The sequence below is a fragment of the Pongo pygmaeus genome, chromosome 2 (genome assembly GCF_028885625.2).
Source record: "Pongo pygmaeus isolate AG05252 chromosome 2, NHGRI_mPonPyg2-v2.0_pri, whole genome shotgun sequence".
In the NCBI taxonomy this organism is placed as follows: domain Eukaryota; kingdom Metazoa; phylum Chordata; class Mammalia; order Primates; family Hominidae; genus Pongo; species Pongo pygmaeus.
Window position 1 is genome coordinate 103,814,820 of NC_085930.1, and position 22,352 is coordinate 103,837,171.

Consider the following 22,352-nt stretch of genomic DNA (forward strand, 5'->3'; position numbering starts at 1 on the left):
CATCCAAGAGGAGTTGCAGAGTCAGCTGCTAGGTGTATGACTCTGGACTTCAGGAGAGAGATCAGCACTGGAGCCTTGGATCTGGGAGGCATAGTGAGTGAATGGATGGTATGTAAGGCCATAGGCCTGGATAAGGTGGGGTGGGAGGAAATGAGTGTAGTCAGAGGGAGATAGCAATCAGGACTGTGCCCTGGGACATTCCATGAGGTGGAGGTAGGGGAGATATGAAGCAGAACTATCAAAGAAGCTGAGCAGGAACAGCCAGGAGAAATCTGAGAATGTGGGGACTCAGGACCCAAGGGGAGCAAGCATTGAATGCTGCCAAGGCAGTGAGGGTGAAGAACAAACCACTGGATTCGGCAGTGCATAGGTCATTGGGAACCCTGACAAGGGCAGTTTTGTGTAGAGAGGGACAAGCCTGATTAGAGTGTGTGGAGAAGAGAGTGAGGGCTGAAGAACTGGAGATGGCAAATAAAGACAACCGTTATTTTTTTTTGAGACAGGGCCTCACTCTGTCACCCAGGCTGGAGTGCAGTGGCATGATCTTGGCTCACTGCAGCCTCGATCTCTGGGGCTCAAGTGACCCTCCTATCTCAGCCTCTCAAGTAACTGGGACTACAGGCATGTGCCACCGCACCCAGCTAATTTTTTTTTTTTTTTTTTTTTTTTTTTTTTTTAGAGACAGGGTTTCACCATGTTGTCCAGGCTGGTCTCGAACTCCTGATCTCAAACGATCCTCCTGCCTCAGCCTCCCATACAGGCATAAGCCACCGTGCCTGGCCAGAAAACTTAAAAAAACTGACATATAAATACAATAAATAGACAGATCTCAAAGTTATATCTCAATAAATGTTAAAATCTGTAGACACTTGTGCAGCTGCCACCCAGATATAGAACATCTTCAGCAACTCCTGGATGCCACCTGGTGCCCTATCCAATTGATATTCCCAATGGTAACCAGTATTTGTATTTCTATCATAAAGGATTCCTTTTGCTTGCTGGATGTAGACAACTTTTTTTTTTTTTTTTTTTTTTTTTGAGATAGAGTCTTGCTCTGTCACTCAGGTTGGAGTACAGTGGCACACTTATGGCTCACTGCAGCCTCGATCTCTTGGGGTTCAAGCGATCCTCCTACCTCAGCCTCCAGAGTAGCTGGGACTACAGGCCTGGATCACCACACTCAACTAATTTTTTTGTAGAGATGGGGTCGCACTTTGTTGCCCAGGCTGATATTGAACTCCTGAGCTCAAGTGATCCTCCCACCTCAGCCTCCCAAAGTGCTGGGGTTACAGATGTAAGCTGCCACACCCAGCAAGTTTTGAGAGATTTTGTTGACAGTTGGGCTCATTTTTTATGGGCAGATAATGTTCTAATGGAGGGGGTCCAGCTGGAGTTGAGACTCTGTGGGGTAGCAGGTCCTGGGCCCAATTTTCCTGGGTGCTGTGCTTGCTCTATCTCCACGGATTGCATAACCAGTTTCCTCATCTGAACCTTAATCCTCCTCCCCTTCCATGCCCTTAGAGTTGTAATGAATGGGGGCAATGGAAAATGGGATATTCTGAGCCTCTGGAAGCCTGCCAGAGGTCTAGAACTCAGTCACCAGGGATGGGTGGGGATAGAATCTGGGAGGCCCAGGAGTCCCGCCTGCCCAGCTATGTTTGAGCAACTGACCTGGCAACAGGGTGAGTCAGACAAACAGCCTAGCTTTCTGAAGCCTCCTCTGCTGTCTGTGTCTTCGGGTCATCATGGTGCTGCTCAGGCTCCTCGTGTTCCTCTTTGCTCCGGTGGTCTCTGGTGAGGAGGTGGTGGGTGGGGGAACTGTAGTTTTCCCTTGGAGTGCTGACCCTTCCCAGATAAGCTACCATGGAGGACAGGGGTTGGGGGAGAGGTAGGAAAGTGTAAGAATCTCAACCCCTGGCCCTCACCCCTTATCTTGGCCACTTCCTCAGTCAAGTTCTCACTCCCCATCTGTGAAATGTTGGATGCTGGATACAAGGAAAGGCCTTAGCTGCTTGGCCCCGTGGCATGGCCAGGCCCTGTGGCAAAAGGACAAGACTATGCTAGTATGTGTGGTTCCATCAGCCTGGGGGCCTCCAGCCTGAATTCTCTGCTCTTCACAGACCTCTGCAGCCTGCCCTGCTTTATAAATGTCTCTGAGAGCCAGGGCCCTGGCACAATCCTTCAGTTTTTATCCTTCAACTGCTCCTCCTACACGCCCACACCCACCCTGGAGTTGCTCAATGTCCAGCCACCCACCACCTTCTTCAACCCACCCAGCTTGGCCAGGTGGCGAGGGACCTATGTGGGCAAGGTAGGGTCATGTGTACAGCTGGGGACTGTGGGGGCACAAGGGCAGACCTAAAATTTCCAAGCCCCACATGGCACTGTCCACCCACCCCAGCTGACCTTGAGCAGCTCTGCTCGGTTGGATGCCCTGATGGTGAACCACTACAAGCTGCAGCTGAAGTTCACATGTGGCAACCATGTGACGGAGGGCTCACTCTCTGTGGATGTGCAGCGGGACCTTAGCCATCTCCAGTGTGCTGGTCAATTTGCCAGCCCAGGTGAGGCCAGGGGCAGCCGGCAGGGTGGGGGCAGGCATGGCCTGAACAGATCCTCCCTGACTTCCACTCTGGCCAGCTGGGGAAATGATTCAGGTTCCAGAGACAGTCACACCTGGGGCTCGGCTGTACACTCTGCTCCTCCCAGGCCTAGAACTCCACGGAGCGCAGGTAAGCCCAGAACATGGGACGGTGGGTGACAGGATGGGGGCAGGGGGGATGGAGAGAATAAATTAACCCCCACCTGGCCAGGGACAGCCTGCAGAGGAACCTTGCAGCAGAGGCATAGATGAGCCTCTACATGATGCATGTTCTTGGAGAGAGCTGCTGAGGGCTGCTCACTCCCCAGTGACCATGGCTGTTCCCACAGGGACATCTCAGGGGCTGAGTTCTTTTTTCTTTTTTTTTTTTTTTGAGATGGAGTCTCGCTCTGTCGTCCAGGCTGGAGTGCAGTGGCGCGATCTTGGCTCACTGCAAGCTCCACCTTCCAGGTTCATGCCATTCTCCTGCCTCAGCCTCCCGAGTAGCTGGGACTACAGGCACCCGCCACCACGCCCGGCTAATTTTTTTGTATTTTTTAGTGGAGACGGGGTTTCACCGTGTTAGCCAGGATGGTCTCGATCTCCTGACCTCGTAATCTCCCCACCTCAGCCTTCCAAAGTGCTGGGATTACAGGCGTGAGCCACTGCTCCCAGCCAGGGGCTGAGTTCTTTCAAGATCTGCTATGTGTTCTCAGTTCTTTATGACAATTCTGTATCGTTTCTGTAATAAAAAAAAAAAAATGTAGGTAATGGCCAGGCACGGTGGCTCACACCTGTAATCCCAGCACTTTGAGGGGCTGAGGCAGGTGGCCTCAGGAGTTCGAGACCAGCCTGACCATCATGGTGAGACTCTGTCTCTACTAAAAATACAAAACTTAGCCAGGCGTGGTGGCGTGTGCCTGTAATCCCAGCTACTCGGGAAGGTGAGGCAGGAGCATCACTTGAACCCAGGAGGTGGAGGTTGCAGTGAGCCAAGATTGTGCCACTGCTCCAGGCTGGGTGACAGAACAAGACTGTCTCAAAAAAAAAAAAGTATTTAAAAACAGTAACTGGCTTAAAAGCAAAAAGGATTGAGGATTGCGGCCAGGGCTTGGGCTAGAAGTCAGGGAGCCCAGGCTGGGATAAGGGTCAGTGGTGAAGCATGAGAAAACTGGGTGTCAGGCTGGGCGCAGTGGCTCACACCTGTAATCCCAGCATTTTGGGAGGCCGAGGCGGGTGGATCACTGGAGGTCAGGAGTTCGTGACCAGCCTGGCCAACATGGCGAAACCCTATCTCTACTAAAAATACCAAAATTAGCCAGGCGTGGTGGCGGGCACCTGTAATCTCAGCTATTTGGGAGGCTGAGACTGAAGAATCACTTGAACCCAGGAGGTGGAGGCTGCAGTGAGCCGAGATTGCGCCATTGCACTCCAGCCTGGGTGACAAGAGTGAAATTTTGTCAGAAACAAGAAAGGAAGGAAGGAAGGAAGGAAGGAAAGGGAAGGGAGGGAAGGAAATTAGACGGGTGTGGTGACACAGGCGTGTAATCCCAGCTATTCAGGAGGTTGAGGCCGGAGAATCGCTTGAACCCAGGAAGTGGAGGTTGCAGTGAGCTGAGATCGCGCCACTGCACTCCAGCCTGGGCGACAGAGGGAGACTCTGTCTCAAAAAAAAGAAAGAAGGAAAGAAAGAAAGAAGGAAGGAAGGAAGGGAGGGAGGGAGGAAGAGAGAAGGAAAGAAAGGAAGGAAGGAAGGATGGAAGGAAAGAGAGAGAAAGAAGGAAAGAAAGAGAGAGAGGGAGGAAGAGAGAAGGAAAGGAAGGAAGGATGGAAGGAAAGAGAGAGAAAGAAGGAAAGAAAGAGAGGGAGGGAGGAAGAGAGAAGGAAAGAAAGGAAGGAAGGATGGAAGGAAAGAGAGAGAAAGAAGGAAAGAAAGAGAGGAAGGAAGGAGAGAGAGAAGGAAAGAAAGAGAGAAAGGAAGGAAGGAGAGAGAGAGAAGGAAAGAAAGGAAAGAAGGAAGGAAGGAAGAAAGGAAGGAAGGAAGGGAAATAAATTGGGTGTAGGCAGGTGCCTGCTGGGTTGCTGGAGGGTTGCTGCTGGGTTGTTGATGGGGGTGCTCAGGGCACTGGGGGCTGAATGTGGTTGCCAGCATCTCTGTTCTGTCAGATGAGCATTATCAGTGCCCAGGACCTGCCACACTTCCCTGGACCTTTCTCCATCAATGAGCAAGGTTGGCTGCAGGCACCATCCCAGGGCCTCCTAGGCCAGGCTCAAAAGGTGAGCATGACCTGGAATCTGAGGATGTCTATGGATTGGGTAGAGTGCCTACCTTTTAGAAATTTGTTTATTCTTGGCCTCCTTGGCCTCCTTGACTAATACTGACTCTCTCAGACCTGGACCTGCTGCTGCATGCTGGCTGTCCTCCCACCTTAGCTTGGTTCTGTGCTGGGCTCTGGAGTTCTAGAAAGAAGAGGAATCCCTCTCTCTGGGAATTCACAAACCCTCTAATAGAAAGAAAAGTGTTTAGGGCAATCACATAGTAAGAGAAAGTCCTGGGTAATGGCCAGGCACAGTGGCTCACCCACGTAATCCTAGCAGTTTGGGAGGCCGAGGTGGGCGTTGTCACCTGAGTTCAGGGGTTCAAGACCAGCCTGGCCAACATGAAGAAACCCTGTCTCTACTAAAAATACAAAAATTAGCTGAGCGTGGTGGCACATGCCTGTAATCCCAGCTACTCGGGAGGCTGAGGCAGGAGAATTGCTTGAACCCAGGGGGTGGAGGTTGCAGTGAGCCAAGATCATACCACTGTGCTCCAACATGGGCAAAAAAAAAAAAAAAAAAAAAAAAGTTCTGAGTAAAATGGTCAGTGCAGTCTGGAGGTGGCTTTCAGCAACTGTAAGATGATAATTCACATTGTCAATGATTCAGATATCACTCTTGGGCTGTTTGCATCCTAATGGAATAATTTATGGCCCAAAGGTATGGGGCTCAAAGGAATACTTGTCAGCAGAGTGACAGGTCATGGGGATCATGGGGAAGAGTGGAAGCTGAAGATCCTTTTGGAGATCCTAAGTGAGGTTGCCTATTTAAGGGGAGGACTGGGCATAGACAAAGAGGTGGACACACACAGTCTGGCTCCTTTTCTGTTCTGGGTGCACCACAGGTCTTCCAGCTGCAGATCTCAGTGTCCTTTGGACAAAGGCAAAGCTGCCAAGGGATGGTGATGGTGAAGGTTTTGCCTGTTCCCTCCAGCCAGGTCTCCTTCCTGTAAGGCTCCCCTACCCTGGAACAGTGAGGGAGGAAGGGCCTAGCCCCAGGGAATCAGGTAGGGTGAGGCTGCTGGAGCTGAGTCCCAGCCCTGACAGGAGGGGACCCAGGGAAGGAAGCTGTGGACCCACAGGTTGAGCAGGAATGGGCAGGAACCAGTGCCCCTCTTTTGGTCCAGCGAGCAGGCTCAGAATATCACCATCCCTGAGAACCTGGCCCCTGGTAGTGAGGTGGTTCAGGTCCGGGCCCAGGGTGTTGACCTGCGCTATGAAATCCTGTCTCCGGTGCCCAGCCCACTCTTCTCCATCGGTCGTGGTGAGAGGTGTTGGGGAGGGGGCAGGTACTGGGATGCCTCTGTGGCTGGTCCAGAGGTGACCCATAGTACCTCTTCACCTTCCTGTTTGGGGGCCTGGTCTTGGAGAAGGCAGCAGGAGGGCCAGGCTCAGTGGCCTCCTTTGCCTGTGGATCTCGTGGTCTGGTGGGAGTGGGACTGAGCTGGGAGCGAAGCTGATTTCTGTGTTCTCTGACCCCTGACCTCTGTGTTCTCTCACCCCACGCAGCAGACGGTGTGGTCCGGAGCACCACACCCCTAGAGTTAGCTCGCACCCCAGGCACTGCAGTCTCCAGGCTGCAGGTGAAGGCCTTTGAGCAGCGCCGGCCATGGGCCAGTGCCGAGCTCAATCTCACCATCAATGTGCAGTTGGTCAACCTCTGGCCTCCACGCTGCCTCCCAGCGCTTCTGGTGTGAGTACACAGGAACCATACTTGGGCTGCTGGGGTCAGAGCCATGACTCAGGGTGCTGCCAGACTCCTGCCTTGCTGCCACTGCATACTCTCAGGTCCCAAATCCCCGAGACTGCACCTGTGGGCACTATGCTGAATACTCTCACTTGCGAAGATCCGGACTCTGTTGGCGCCACCCTGGACTACAAGTTGTGGTTCCGCAGCTCTTCCAACCCTGCCAGCCTCTGCCTTTATGACAGAGTCCTTGAGGTGCCCAGCCCCAGCTCCCAGACCCACTTGCAGGGTGCTTGCAGTGGGAAGGGGTGGGTGGGCCAAGGGTCTCTGAGACCATGGGAGTGGAGATGGGGGGATGGCTGTGGAGCCAACCTGAGTTGCAGTCTGGAAAACAGGATCCAGACAAGATATTTGTGGATGCCCCAGCCTACAGCAGCCCCGTGTGGCTCAGGGGTCTCTCAGGCTCTGGCTGGACCTCACTTTCTAGCCCCTTTGGCTAGGTGAATGCCACACTGGACTGTGACACTCCTGGAGCCTGCTTCCAGCATGCAGCCTCCATCCTGGTGCTCGATGGTGGCCAGCCCCAGATGACCAGTGAGTGACCACACCCGGCCTGGACACCCAGGACAAGGCTGTTCTGTCCTCCCGCTTCCCATGCTCAGGACAGGGTCATATCTTCTCCTTCAGAATCCAGTAGGACAGGGTTGTCTCCATTTCAGACCCTGAGGATATATCTCTTAGACCCCCAGCAGGGGAAGGCTTCTGCCCTCCCTTTAGACCCTCTCACTCTCTTTTTTTTTTTTTTTTTGAGACGGAGTTTTGCTCTGTCACCCAGGCTGGAGTGCAGTGGTACGATCCTGGCTCACTGCAAGCTCCGCCTCCTGGGTTCACGCCAGTCTCTTGCCTCAGCCTCCAGAGTAGCTGGGACTACAGGTGCCGGCCACCACGCCCGGCTAATTTTTTGTATTTTTAGTAGAGACGGGGTTTCACTATGTTAGCCAGGTTGGTCTCGATCTCCTGACCTCGTGATCTGCCCGCCTCGGCCTCCCAAAGTTCTGGGATTACAGGTGTGAGCCACCACGCCCGGCAGACCCTCTCACTCTTTAGATCCCCAGGGCAGGGCCATATCTCCCTCGTCAGACCCCCAGTTCAGGGATACGTACCCCAGGCCAGCTCCTTGACTGCCAAATGACCTCCAGCTGAGGTGCCGGTACTGGTGATGGTGACACCCATCAACGAGTTCTCCCCAGCCTGTGCCCCTCGCACGTTCCGGGTTCAGGAGGACGCGGTGCCCCACACTCTGCTGGGCTCTGTGGTGGGCACAGATATGGATTACCCTCATGACAACATTGAGTACTACACCTCTGGTGGTCCTACCACCTTTGCTGTGGACCGTCTCAGCGGTACATCCACCCCAGGGCTGGGATGGAAACGGGGAGCCAGAGTTGGCTCTGCAGGCTGAAGCTGTGGTCTCCCCCTCTAGGGGAAGTTCACCTCCTGGGACCTTTGGACTATGAGCAGCAGAGGCTGTACAGGCTCACTGTCCTTGTGATTGACCATGGCCAAGACCAGAACCCCAACCGTCACCGCTCAGGCTCCTGTACCATTACCATCGAGGTTGAGGTAATTGTGTCCTAAGGCTTTGGAAATAAATACTTGGAAAGACAGGAGTTCAGATTGCCCTGTGGTGTTCTGCTTTTCCACTCTGTGCCTTGGTTTCTTCCACGAGTTGGCTGGAGAAGAGTGGGGCCTAATTGAAAGCTCTGGAGCCTGTAGTGTGATGCCTTGATCACTTGATGCCTAGGCTCCGGCTGTGGTGAGAAGAAGTTGAGGGGCTGGCTCAGAGGTTTGGGGAGTGGGTTCCACCCACTCCTAAGCTGGTTCCTTTCTGCAGGATGTGAACGACCATGCTCCCGAGTGTGAGCCCCCATTTCAGGAACTCACCATCTATGCTCCTCTGGGCCGCAGCGTGGAGGTGACCAAGGTGTCATGCCGGATCCCTCAGGAGCCACAGCGCCTGACCTACTCCTATAGCATCGTGGGAGGTAGAAGACATGGGCACCACCAGGTTGTGAGTGAGGGGCAGGCCAAGGCCAGCAATGGTCTCTTCCTCCTGTCATTCTGCTTTCAGGGAATAGCCAGAACCGATTCATCCTGCAAGGGGCCATCCTGGTGCACAGTGACCTTGTGTTGGGGCCCTTCTGGCCAGAGCAGCCCTGTACCTATGAGCTATTGATCCGTGTGGCCGATGCAGGCCCCTCCACCCACCACCTCAGCACCACAGCCACCATTATTGTGCATCTAGTTCCCCCGAGGGCCAGCACAGTGGCCACCAGCACCCACAGAACCACAGTGAGGAGGCTCCTTGGGCCCTCAGCAGGGTGGGAAGGGTGGACCTTGGAGAGTGAGGAGACCCAGTTTTTCAGGTGGAACTATGGGGAAGGCAGTTGAGAGGGAAGTGCTGAGTGCGGAGAGCCCAGCAGTGTTGAAGAGCAAATCACGGGCGTGGGGTGGCTTAGCCCAGGGAGGGGTTGGAAGGCTGAATGGTCAGGGCATTTTGGCAAGGCAGTGGTGAGGCTGTGGCCTCCTTTTCAGGTGCCCTCAACGATGACACCCATGCTCGTGACAGACACAGAGGCTTTCTGGCAGCCACAGCCCTGGTTTGTGATGGTGTTGACAGCAACTGGTGCTCTTCTCCTCTTGGCCCTAGGCTGGCTTCTTGGCAGGCTCCTCCAGGGGTAGGGATCCTATCCTTGTGCTCCCTACCTGCCCCCAACCCACCTATGGACCCCAGTTGTGATGGGTGCTTTCACCCAAGATTAGATGACAATGCCCAAGTAGGTGGGTGACAAACTGATATTGAGGAGGGCTACTCTCCCTCCAGAGGTCTTCAGATTAGGGTCAGAGACACACCGGGAGGAAGCAACTTCCATCACCGGCATAATCCAGTCTTGGAATGGGAGGAGGGTAGATAAGCTCAGGGCTTGAAACTGTGAGTCTGTCATGCATTGGGCATTTACCTCTATTCCTGACTTCTGCTCTCCACTGGAAAGTTTTCCTGCTCCTGTAGACTCTGAAGTTCTTTGTGGACATAGGACTGAGCCTAGGGAAAAGGGATGTAACAATGTGGGCACTGCATACAGACATTGGTTGTTCCCAATATAAAGGAATGGGTGAATGGTGCTGGTTCCTGGAGCCAGTAGGCCTGCTGCCCTCACTGCTTGGTTACTCCTCCTGGCATTTTAGGTTGGCCCAGCTGCTGAAAGCACCCAGCAAACCAGCCCAGGCTTTGCTGCTAAACAGGTCAGTCTCCTTTGCATACTTCTATGCCTGGGAGCCCATCTCTTAAATGCAGGTTGGGGCCCAGAACCTTGCCCTGTACTCTTGCTCCTACTTTGCCCCAGCATCCAGGGAACTGAGGGATCCACCGAGGGTTTCATGGAGGCACCGAAGAGGGAGATGTCCCAGGAACCCAGCAGTGTCATGAGTCTGGTATGTCAGCTCACCATCTCCAGTAGTGGGCACCAAGGGTGCTTCAGAGTACTCCCCTGCCCCTCCAAGCCTTTTTTCCCATGCCCTTTTCCCGTGAATGGCTATCCCTGTGGAAATGCCCACACTAGCACCATGAGAATGGGGGAGGCAGGTGGGCTCTGGCCCCCTAGGGGCAGGCCTTCATCTGCTCTCCTGTGGGCAGGGTTGAATTCATTGCACCTTTTTTTTTTTTTTTTTCCCTCAGCAGCATTTTGATGGCAGAGCACAGGACGCCCGTGAGTCCCCCTCTTCCTAAACTATTCTCTGCCTGGGCCCTCACCCCATCTGAGTATCTCCTCCTCTCTTTACCCCATCTCAGTCTCTCCTCCTACTCCCAGGAACCCACTATCTATCTGCTTTTTTCCTGAATGGGGTCTGCTCTCACCCCCACTCACTCTTCATCCATCCTTTGTCAAATGTCTAGGGGGTCAGGAGATGACTCATATCTGGTCTGGTCTCTGCCCACAACGGGAGGAGGGATGATGGTGAGGGGAGAAGCCCCCAGATAGTCCACTGTCACCAGTGATTTATGGGAGAGTAATCTGGTATTGGCCTTAGGGAAGCTGGTGTCCAGTGTTGGAGAATCAAGGAGGCTTCCTGTGCATTTGAGTCAGAGTTGAGAGAATTTGCTGAGAAGGGAGGGAGGGGACAGGTTAGATTCCAGCGAAGGTGGGATGTCACACTGAGGGTCCTGGAGGAATAATCTCCTACCCTTAGGTAAGAGGGGAGGGAGGCAGTTCTTCTGGGGCCAGCAGCACCCCCTGCTCTCCTCTCTCTCCTACCGGTTTTAGGTACAGGAAGAGACTACCTGTTTAACACACACACAGGAGCCCGGCGCTGGCTCTGAGGCCAAGTAGCTGCTTTACTATGTGTGGAATTTCTTTTTCACACCATCATGGGCTGTATTTTCAAGTTGATTCATAATAAACAAAATTACAAACAGAAAAGTTCTAGCCTTGTAGCCAACGTGTGGGAGAAGCTCTGAAATCTGTGCCTCCTTGTTCTCACTTGGAGAACTCCCTACCTTGTGTGCAGACTCTAGGGAGCAGTAAGGTTTTCCTTTTCTCCTTCAGGATTTTTTTCTTTTTTTTTTTAGACAGGGTCTCACTACGGTGCCCACGTTGGAATGCAGAGGCTATTCATAGGTATTATCATAGCACACTATAGCCTCTAACTCCTGGCTTTAAGAGAGCCTCTCATCTCAGCCTCCTGGGTAGCTGGGACGATGGGTGCACCACTGCACCTGGCTTTATTTTTCTTTTAAGAAGGTATTGTATGATGCTCAGACTGACAGTGTGACTGATGCTCTATAGAGGTAATAGGCTATCATCCTTGTCAGTGACTGAGGGGCCTCCAATCAGCATGTCTCCTCAGGGCCACCTGCTTCCTTTTCCTATCCAGAAGAGAGAGAACAATGCTGCTTGTGTGTGTGTGTGTGTGTGTGTGTGTGTGTGTGTGTGTGTGAAGGGCGGGGGGGAGGGGGGGAGGGGGGGAGAGAGAGAGAGAGAGAGGAGATAGGGTCTGGCTGTCTGGCTTTGTTGCCCAGGCTAGAGTGCAACAGTGTGACTGTGGCTCACTGTAGCCTTGACCTCCCAGGCTCAATCGATCCTCCTACTCAGAATCCCAAGTAGGTGGGACTACAGGCATGGACCACCATGCCTGGCTAATTTTTAATTTTTTTGTAGAGATGGGATCTCTCTATGTTGACCAGGCTGGTCTTGAATTCCTGAGTCCAAGCGATCCTCCTGCTTCAGCCTCCCAAAGTGCTGGGATTACAGGTGTGAGCCACTGTGCCTGGCTCACTGTTGCTCTTGTTGTTGTTGTTGAGATGTTCCTCTTTTTAATGTTTTCTTAATTTTTAATTTTTGTGGGTACATAGGTATATAAATTTGGAGGTACATGAGATGTTTTAATAAGGCATGTAATGCTTAATAATCACTTCATCGAAAATGGGGTATCCATCCCCTGAAGCATTTATCCTTTGTGTTACAAATAATCCAATTATACTTTTAGTTATTTTAAAATGTACAATTAAGTTATTATTGACTATAGTCACTCTGTTGTGCTATCAAACACTAGGTCTTATTCATTTTTCTTTTTTTTTTTGGTACCCATTAACCGTCCCACCTCCCCACCCCTTCCAGACTCTGGTAACTATCCTTCTACTCACTATCTCCATGAATTCAATTGTTTTGTTTAAATCTTTTTCCTTTTTTTTTTTTGAGACGGAGTCTTACTTTGTCACCCAGGCTGGAGCACAGTGGCACGATCTTGGCTCACTGCAACCTCCGCCTCTCATGTTCAAGCAATTCTCGTGCCTCAGTCTCCTGAGTAGCTGGGAACACAGGTGTGCACCACCACGCCCGGCTAATTTTTTTATTTTTTATTTTTGCTATGTTGGCCAGGCTGGTCTTGAACTCCTGACCTCAGGTGATCCTCCTGCCTCAGCCTCCCAAAGTGCTGGGATTACAGGCGTGAGCCACTGCACCAGCCAATCTCACAATCTCATTCTTTTTAATGGCTGAATAATACTCCATTCTGCATATGTACCATATTTTCTTTATTTTCTTTTTTCTTTTTTTTTTGAGATGGAGTCTTGCTCTGTTGCCCAGGCTAGAGCACAGTGGCGTGATCTCGGCTCACTGCAAGCTCCGCCTCCTGGGTTCACGCCATTCTCCTCCCTCAGCCTCCTGAGTAGCTGGGACTACAGGCGCTTGCCACCACGCCTGGCTAATTTTTTGTATTTTTAGTAGAGATGGAGTTTCACCATGTTAGCCAGGATGGTCTCCATCTCCTGACCTCATGATCCGCCCGCCTTGGCCTCCCAAAGTGCTGGGATTACAGGCGTGAGCCACCGTACCCGGCCCATATGTACCATATTTTCTTTATCCATTCATCTGTTGATGAACACTTAGGTTGCTTCCAAATCTTGGCTATTGTGAATGGCACTGCAGCAAACATGGAAGTGCAGATATCTTTTAGATATACTGATTTCCTTTCCTTTGGGTACATACCCAGCAGTGGAATTGCTGGATCATGTGGTAGCTGTATTTTTAGTTTTCTGAGGAACCTCTGAACTGTTATCCATAGTAGTTATACCACTGTTGCTTTTTGAGGGCCCCATCAAACTTCAGGGCAACTTGCCAACTGTATGTGGAGGTTTTCTTGGGAAGGATCTGGGGCTTTTGCACTGGGGTGAGGGGTGATGCAGACTTGAGAATCCTGTGGCATGGCTGGTCCTGGAGGATTAGCAGAATCCCCCTTTTGAGGGTTGTTGGCTTTTCTTCCTGATCTGTTTCTTCTGGTTCCTCTGCTCTCACATCTCCCTGTGTTGAACTGAGCTATTGCATGTAGCCAAGTGGCCTGCAGCAATCTGCTGGTGGGCAGGTCTTGCTGGATGCAGTGTTGGCCCACTCTCCATGCCCAACCTGACATCAGGTCTCAGGCTTCTGCCAGCTCTCCAAGAAGACCTTACTGTGGTAAATCCAAGTTATCACAGTCTTTACTCCTCTGTTGAGTCTGTGGGCCTGAACCCCCTCAGGGTACTGGAGAACCTCCCTTTCTTTTTTTTTTCTTTTGAGACAGAATTTTGCTCTGTCACCCAGGCTAGAGTGTAGTGGTGTGATCTCAGCTCACTGAACCTCTGCCTCCCAGGTTCAAGTGATCCTCCTGCCTCAGCCTCCTGAGTAGCTGGGATTACAGGCACCTGCCACCACGTCCAGCTAATTTTTGTATTTTTAGTAGGGACAGGGTTTCACCATTTTGGCCAGGCTGGTCTCGAACCTCTGACCTCAAGTGATCCGCCTTCTTTGGCCTCCCAAAGTGCTGGATTACAGGCATGAGCCACTGCGCCTGGCTAGTAGGACCTCCCTTTCTGAACCAGTTATGGTATCCCAGGGCCAGGAAGAAGCTGAGAGCCTTCTGTGGGAACAAAACAAAGCAAAACAAAAACCCTTCATGGGGCTTCCACCAAAGTTAGTGTTTTAAGGCACGCCTCAGGAACAGCAGCTTGGAAGCAGGTTGTTCCAGGAAGTGGTTGTAGGCAGATTTTTCCTGAGTTCTTCCCCTGCTCTGAGGGTTCATTAAATCTTCCTCTGAGAAGCTCCACTTTTATCTTCATTTTACAGATGGGACAACCAAAGCTAAAGAGAGGCTAAGGCTCAAAAGTCAGAGTTAGCTAGTTGGGGCATTTGGGTGTGGGCCCAGGCCACGTAACTTCATCTGTTGTTCTAATTCTGAAGCCAAGCCCAGAGTTAGGTGTTCTGTATGGGGAGCAAGGTGTGACCATCTTCCTGGGACCATTAGTCTGCCTGGGAGGCTGGTCATGACAGTCCAGGGCAAAAGATGCTGTCACAGGATCTCAAGACAAGATGCTCTAGGGCAGAAAAAAGGGAGTGCCCGCTGTGTGTCAGGACTTGTGCTAGGCTCTAAACCTCAGGCAGGAAAGCATGGGCAATGAGCCAGAGGCTGCTGTGGCAGCACATACTGCTGTACCTCCAGGCTAGTAAGGGACAAAGCGTGGGAAGCTGGGATAGAGGCTCCTCACACTCTGAAACCAGCAGGAGGAGGTGCGAGACCCAGCACCTCCATTTCTAGAAGTGGCGTGACCTTGGCTCGGCCTCCCCTCTCTGAGCCTCAGTTTCCTCTCCAGAGTGAACTGGGGGCTGCACCCCCCTTCTCCCAGAGTAGGTGACAAAAAAACGAATAGCACACCGCTGAGATTCCCTGTGTGCGCGCAAGTGTATGACAAGACGCCACCGGTACCGCACCAGGGCCAGGGACGCAGAGAGGCCAAGGGCGCTCCGGCCTCGGAGTAACCAGCAAAAACTCCGCCGCCAGCCACTCCGGGAACGAAGCGCATGCGCCAACCCATGCCGTCACAGTCACGTGCCCCACGCTTTCGGCACGGGCCCTGAGAGGCAGACTCTGACTGACAGGTGAGCTGACCTGTCAGCAGGAAGCACTTCCCCTGGCGACGAGCAAAAAGACTGTTGATTGGGGATAGCACCCCCTCGGGGGCGGGTTCTTTGCAGTCCTGGTTACTATGACGCCCGGCCCCCGCCCCCTCGGCTAGCCGCCATCTTGTTGTTGATCCGTACCCAGTGGGCAGCGCCGGGAGCTGGACCAAGCGGCCGGTGAGAGGCCGCTGTAGCGGGGCTCAGCCACCTGTGCTGCCTGCCAGGGGGCGGGCCGAAACCTGGAGGCCCGGGGGGCCCAGCTCCCGTAGGGAGCCGTGGGCGCCCGGTGCCTGGGCCGGGCAGGTGAGTGACAGGAGCCGGGCCGATAGACCGGCCTGACGCCCGCAGGGAGGGCGGTGGCGGGCGCGGGGTTGGAGTGGGCGCGCGTGGGGTCGGGGCTCCGGTGGGGCATCACTGGAACATCGCTCGAGCGTCCTGACCGGCCGCCCGCTGAGCCTCCTAGATGCTGGCACCGAAGCCGGGGGGACAGCCGGTGTGGAGGACGGAGAGCGCCAGTGCCTGAGGGCTGGCCGGCTAGGTAGCGGGAAACCAGCTTCTCTGACCGAAGCTCTGGACTCTGCTGATCCGGAGCGCTGAAGTGTGTCCGGTGCCACCCTGATGCTCTCCTGGGAGTTGTGTTGCTCCTGGCTGAGAAATAGACTTACTTCTTTCTTAGATAGCGCTCCTGCGAGTGATTTTCAGGACGCTGGATGCTAAGACTAGACGAAGGAAGCCAAAGCCCCCGCGAGTCAGGCAGGCCGGTGTCACGGCCCTATGATTATGGCAAGGGGGACCCTCTGCCTGGCTGCTGCTTCCTGAGACCCGTTCGGAACCTCACGTGTACCTCGAAGTTCACCGTTTTCCTCCCAAAGAACCTGGCTAAATGTTCATAATGGCTGAGTTTTATTTTGGGACATAATTTCTTTGGTTCTTCACCACCACTTTTTGGAGAGTGGTAATGTCTTCCTCTTTTTGCTTTAGGAGAAAGTGAATATTATGGTGATGACTTGATTTTATCTCCTAAAAAGATGCTTGCCATAGGAGACAAAGGAAACGTAGGAGTGTCTTAGAATCGGAAAAAGAAACTTGCTTTTGTTGTGGATGATATCGAACTGGCAAATTAACTTTTTTTTTTTTTTTTTTTTTTTTTTTTGAGACAGAGTCTCTCGCTCTGTTGCCCAGGCCAGAGTGCAGTGGCGCGATCTCGGCTTACCACAACCTCCACTTCCCGGGTTCAAGCGATTATCCTGTCTCAGCCTCCCGAGTAGCTTGGACTACAGGCACGCGCCACCATGCCCGGCTAATTTTTGTATTTTTAATAGAGACGGGGTTTCACCATGTTGGCCAGGCTGGTCTCCAACTCCTGACCTCGTGATCCACCCTCCTTGGCCTCCCGAAGTGCTGGGAGCCACTGCGCCTGGCGCAAATTAACTTTTAACAGTACTAAAATTATCTTGCTCAGTGAAAACACCTTCAGGCCGCTTTCCTGTGAATGTGGGCAGGTTGGGGATCCTCAGCAGAGTGTGCGGGTCTAGGAAGAGTTCTCATTGCTCCAAAACACATTTCTCTTGACCTGTGGCTTCTTTGGTTCTTTGTACAGTCTTCTTGTATGTGGTCATAGAACATGTCTGCATGAGATGACTAGGAAGTCAAGCGACAATACTTTGTGCGCTTTTTTTTTTTTTTTTTTTTTTTGAGATGGAGTCTCGCTTCATTGCCCAGCTGGAGTACAGTGGTGCCATCTTGGCTCACTGCAACCTCTGACTCCCTGGTTCAAGCAATTTTCCTGCCTCAGCCTACCGAGTAGCTGGGACTACAGGCATGTGCCACCACGCCCGGCTAATTTTTGTATTTTTAGTAGAGACGGGGTTTCATTATGTTGGCCAGACTGGTCTCGAACTCCTGACCTCATGATCAACCCGCCTCGGCCTCCCAAATTGCTGGGATTACAGGCGTGAGCCACTGCGCCGAGCCTACTTTTGTTTTGTTTTTTTTTTTTCTGAGACGAAGTCTCGTTCTCTCACCCAGGCTGGAGCGCAGTGGCACAATCTCGGCTGACTGCAACGTCTGCCTCCTGGGTTCAAGCGAGTCTCCTGCCCCAGCCTCCCAAGTAGCTGGGATTACAGGTGCGTGCCACCATGCCCGGCTAATTTTTGTATTTTTAGTAGAGACCTGGTTTCACCATGTTGGTCAGGCTGGTCTCGAACTCCTGACCTCGTGATCCGCCTGCCTTGGCCTCCCAAAGTGCTGGGATTAGAGGCGTGAGCCACTGTGCCCAGTCACACGCCCAGCCTACTTTGTGCACTTCTATCAGGATCTTGTCACCTCTGAATGTATAATTTTGAAAGAGGCCAGGCACGGTAGCTCATGTCTGTAATCCCAGCACTTTGGGAGGCTGAGGCAGGCGGATCACCTGAGGTCAGGAGTTAGAGATTAGCCTGGCCAAAATAATGAAATTCCATCTCTACTAAAAATACAAAAATTAGCTGGGCGTGGTGGTGCATGGAGGCTGAGGCAGGAGAATCACCTGAACCCGGAAAGTGGAGGTTGCAGTGAGCTAAGATCGCACCACTGCACTCCAGCTTGGGTGACAGAGTGAGACTCAGTCTCCAAAAATAAATAAATAAATAAATAATAAATAAAATAATAATTTTGAAAGAAACCAGCTCCTTGGTCAGGAGATCCTTTAGGAAAGCAGGTGCTGAACCCAGAGGAGGCTGGCAGCTTGTTGCTGTTCAACTGAGTTTATACTGCACTTGTGAGGCAAGGGAGAAGTTGAGTAGTCTTTAGTTATTTATTTCATTGTCCTTCAGGGCCATTTTTTGAATCTTTAGTTCATTTTAATCTTGGTAAGACCAGTTCCTCGGGCAGTTCTTGAAAGGAGGGGGATATTAAAATATTAGCTTTTCTTTCTTTCTTTTTTCTTTTTTTTTTTTTTTGAGACGGAATCTCGCTTGGTTGCCCTGGCTGGAGTGCAGTGGCATGGTCTTCGCTCACTGCAAGCTCCGCCGCCTGGGTTCACGCCATTCTCCTGCCTCAGCCTCCCAAATAGCTGGGACTACAGGCGTCTCCCACCACGCCTGGCTAATTTTTTTGTATTTTTTGGAGAGATGGGGTTTCACCATGTTAGCCAGGATGGGCTTGATCTCCTGACCTCATGATCCGCCCGCCTCGGCCTCCCAAAGTGCTGGGATTACAGGCATGAGCCACCGCACCCGACGAAAATATTAGCTTTTCAAAATTGTCCCAAGCCCCTGCTTTTTTTTTTTTTCCTGAGACAAGGTTTCACCATGTTGGCCAGGCTGGTCACTCCTGACAGGTGATCCACCTGCCTCAGCCTTGGCCTGGGATTACAGGGGTGAGACACCACACTGGCTGTCATTTGCATTTTTAAAAATTACTTATGTAGAGATGGAGTCTCAGTTGCCCAGACTGGGCTTGAACTCCTAGTCTCAAGTGATCCTCCTGTCTTGGCCTCCCAAAATGCTAGGATTACAGGCATGAGCCACCATGCCCGGCCCTTTTTTTTTTTTTTTTTTTTTTTTGAGACGGAGTCTCATCACTCTGTCGCCCAGGCTGGAATGCAGTGGCATGATCTTGTCTCACTGCAACTTCTGCTTCCTGGGTTCAAGTGATTCTCCTGCCTCAGCCTCTCGAGTAGCTGGGACGACTACAGGAGTGCGCCAGCACGCCTGGCTAATTTTTTTTTTTTTTTTTAGTAGAGCCGGGGTTTTGCCGTGTTGACCAGGCTGGTCTCAAACTCCTGACCTCAGGTGATCCACCCACCTTGGCCTCCCAAAGTGCTGGGATTACAGGTGTGACCCACCACACCTGGCCACGCCTGGTCTTAAGAGACAGTCTCTTAAAAAACTCCTAGACTGGAGTGTAGTGGCACAATTGTAGCTCACTGCAGCCTCCAACTCCTGGGCTCAAGTGATCTTCTTGCCTCAGCTTCCAAAGTAGCTAGGACTACACACATGCGCCACCATGCCTGGCTAATTTTCTTTGTCTTAATTTTTTTGTAGAAATGGGGGTCTCACTATGTTGCTTAGGCTAGTCTCAAACTCCTGGGTGCAAATGATCCTCCTGCCTCGGGTTCCTAAAGTGCAGGCATGAGCCACTGTGCCTGGCTTGTGATGGGCATTTTTAAGTGGAAATGTGTCAGACTGTTGTTATAATAGTAGACCCTCCAGGCCGGGCGCGGTGGCTCAAGCCTGTAATCCCAGCACTGTGGGAGGCCGAGGTGGGGGGGTCACAAGGTCAGGAGTTCCAGACCAGCCTGACCAACACTGACCAACATGATGAAAAGCCGTCTGTACTAAAAATACGAAGACTAGCCAGGTGTGGTGGCGTCCACCTGTAATCCCATCTACTCAGGAGGCTGAGGCAGGAGAATCATTTGAACCTGGGAGGCGGAGGTTGCAGTGAGCTGAGATTGCGCCACTGCACTCCAGCCTGGGCGACAGAGCTAGACTCCGTCTCAAAAAAAAAAAAAAAAAAAAGAAAAAGCAGGCTTTCCATCCACTGTTCTTTATCTTTGCATAATTTATCTATAAACTTTAGTACTTTTATTTACTTAATTTTTTTTTGAGACAGGTCTTACTCTGTTGCCCAGCTGGAGTGCAGTGGCACGATCATAGCTCACTGCAGCCTCGAATTCCTGGGCTCAGGTGAGTCTCCTGCCTCAGCCTCCAGAGTAGCTAGAACTACAGGTGGGCACCACTGTGCTCAGCTAATTTTTAATTTTAATTTCTTTTTTTTAATGGACATGCTGTCTTGCTTGTTGCCCAGGCTGGTCTCTAACTCCTGGGTTTGAGTGATCCTCCCACCTCGGCCTCCCAAAGTGCTGGATTATGAATGTGAGTCACCTTGCCTGGCCAATTTCAGGAGTTTTTTTCACACTGCACAGACTACGGAGATCCTGCACTGAAATCAGGAACTGCTACAGGCTTATGGGATGAGATCTGATGTCCTAATGTGGCATTTAAGGCGATACAGTCCAGCTGCCTCCAGCCTACCTCCTCAGGGTTTATCTTAATCCCCACTAACCAAATGGTTTGCTAAACATTCCATACATACTCTTTCTCTACACAAATCCTCTCGTGGCTGAATCCAGTGACCTATGGCCTGTGGAGATGACCTTTTCCTTCAGCTTTTCCCTTGTCCATAGTCCAGCTCCATTTCTATCTACCTTCTTTATAAAATGTCCCCAAAACATTTCAGCTCCTGGGGATATATTCCATACCCTTTGAACTGCAGTGACATTATTGCCCTGAAACAAACATCAAAATAGTATTTGCTCTTTTAAGAATAATTTTTTAGGCCGGCACAGTGGTTCACACCTGTAATCCCAGCACTTTGGGAGGCCATGGTGGGTGGATCACCTGAGGTCAGCCTGGCCAACATGGTGAAACCCTGTCTCTACTAAAAATACAAAAAATTAGCCGGGCGTGGTGGCAGGTGCTTGTAATCCCAGCTACTTGGAAGATTGAAGCAGTAGAATCACTTGAACCTGGAAGGCAGAGGTTGCAGTGAGCTGAGATTGCATCACTGCACTCCAGCCTGGGCAACAAGAGTGAAACTCTGTCTCAAAAAAAAAAAAAAAATCTTTTTTGTTTCCTCTGGTAGGGCCTAATCCTTTTCTGACAGGGACTATATTTTACACTTTTTGTGTCTTTTTGCACCTGTACATAGTAGATGAGGACCAAATATTTATAGAGATGTACTAGATTTGTCTGAGTTGGAAACACCTTTTGTAATTAAACAGGGAAATAGAAGGGAGTGGGCAAGTAGAAATGGGGATTTGGTGGCTATGAATTTCTGCCTCCACCCTGCCTTGCCTTGAAGTGCTTGCATATGTTAACTCTAGTGCTTTATAGAGGCAGGCCCATCCCTTAGTGCTGAAGAACAGAGACAGAACTTGCTCAAAGGGCAGAACTAAGGCCTAGAAAGAGCCCTTCCTGGTTAAAATGCCACTTTTCTATGAAAACATTTCTGTGAGCATGGCACTGGATGCAAACATTTTTAGGCCCTTTTCTTTGTTGGGTCTTGATCTCACTGCCTCCTTGGGTTGCTGTAAATGGCAGTATTTGCTGCCTGCCCTCCTCCCAGTGCAGCCCTGACACTATAAGGAACAGTGATGGGCAGAGCTGGGGAAAGACTGCACAGTACATTCTGTTTCTGACTTGGAACAAGGAAGGAAGCAGTCAGGCATTTTGTGTCTTTGTGGCTCTGGATCTGTGCTTTTGCACTAATTTTTAAATATAGGTTTTGATTTCTCCTACTACAGCAGAATTTGAGCAATAGATTCTGGGTAGGAAAGCCTAAGACTGTGTGTGTGTGTGTGTGTATGAAAGATGATAAAGACACTCGTGTGCTACTGTGGTTTGAAGTTACGTTTATTTAGAAGATGTAACAAATGAGCTTTGATGGGAACACATGTTCACTTCACTGCTGGATCTCTGTTAGGGACTTTGTTTTGTTGAGTGCCTAGAAAATCTGCTGATCTCTTTTATAAAATTTTATTTGTGGGTTTAGCTTATTTATTCCTGTCTCATTATATAAAAGGAGGGCAGGGTAGGGGAGCAGGTCTAGGACTGGACTCTTTTCAAGTCTAAAATTCGATGTTAATAAGAGCACCTTATAAACACATAAAAATCTAGGTGTAGGCCAGGTGCCATGGCTCATGCCTGTAATTCCAGAACTTTTGAAGGTTGAAGCAGGCAAATTGCTTGGGCCCAGGAGTTTGAGACCAGCCTGGGCAACATAGTGAGACCCCATCTCTACAAAATAAATGTAAAAATTAAACGAGCATAGTGGCATGCACCTGTATTCTTGGCTACTTGGGAGGCAGAGGTGGGAGGATTGCTTGAGCCCAGGAGGTTGAGGCTGCAGTGAGCCATGATTGTACCACTGCATTCCTGCTTGGATGACAGAGCAAGACCCTGTCTCTAAAAAGAAAAGAAAAGAAAAATTTGGGTGTATTATGATTGAATGAACAATCATTAAATAACTTACTCTGTAATAAAAAAATCAGATGATGTTGTATGTTGATGGAAATATGGAGAAATTAGAGACCTCATACATTGTTGGTGGGAATGTCAAGTGGGCCATTTGGGAAAACAGTCTTTATGTGGTTAAACATAGAGTTACCATATGACCCAGCAATCTCCCTCCTGGCTATCTACCCAAGAGAAATGAAAACAAATGTTCACACAAAAACTTGTACATGAATGTTTATGGCAGCATTACTCATAATAGCCAAAAGGAGAAGCAAC

At 51.0% G+C, this 22,352-nt stretch overlaps 2 protein-coding genes across 4 annotated transcripts in view; both read left to right on the plus strand.

Annotated features, from left to right (window-relative positions):
* Nucleotides 1-1,671: 1,671 nt before the first annotated feature.
* On the plus strand, nucleotides 1,672-11,351 carry CDHR4 (cadherin related family member 4). 3 transcript variants are annotated; one of them, XM_063661144.1, is made up of 19 exons: nucleotides 1,672-1,794; nucleotides 2,121-2,311; nucleotides 2,402-2,564; nucleotides 2,641-2,732; nucleotides 4,748-4,858; nucleotides 5,745-5,848; nucleotides 6,027-6,163; nucleotides 6,409-6,592; nucleotides 6,688-6,841; nucleotides 7,087-7,180; nucleotides 7,786-7,989; nucleotides 8,070-8,209; nucleotides 8,481-8,631; nucleotides 8,718-8,938; nucleotides 9,182-9,324; nucleotides 9,833-9,889; nucleotides 9,991-10,078; nucleotides 10,326-10,353; nucleotides 11,214-11,351. In XM_063661144.1, the coding sequence occupies exons 1-19, from the start codon at nucleotides 1,746-1,748 to the stop codon at nucleotides 11,282-11,284; spliced, it is 2,382 nt and encodes a 793-aa protein (XP_063517214.1). In that variant the 5' UTR covers nucleotides 1,672-1,745; the 3' UTR covers nucleotides 11,285-11,351. The 3 variants fall into 3 exon arrangements, with proteins under 3 accessions (XP_063517214.1, XP_054336816.2, XP_063517215.1); XM_054480841.2 differs by lacking the exon at nucleotides 11,214-11,351 and adding an exon at nucleotides 10,909-11,064; XM_063661145.1 differs by lacking the exon at nucleotides 11,214-11,351 and adding an exon at nucleotides 10,909-11,064 and having other exon boundaries at nucleotides 1,690-1,794; nucleotides 10,323-10,353.
* A 3,660-nt stretch (nucleotides 11,352-15,011) lies between these two features.
* Nucleotides 15,012-22,352, plus strand: part of IP6K1 (inositol hexakisphosphate kinase 1) — a 68,532-nt gene continuing 61,191 nt past the window's right edge. Inside the window, exon 1 of the mRNA XM_054481995.2 lies at nucleotides 15,012-15,378. The gene's annotated coding sequence lies outside the window, so the exon portion shown is untranslated. The remainder of the gene's footprint in view (nucleotides 15,379-22,352) is intronic.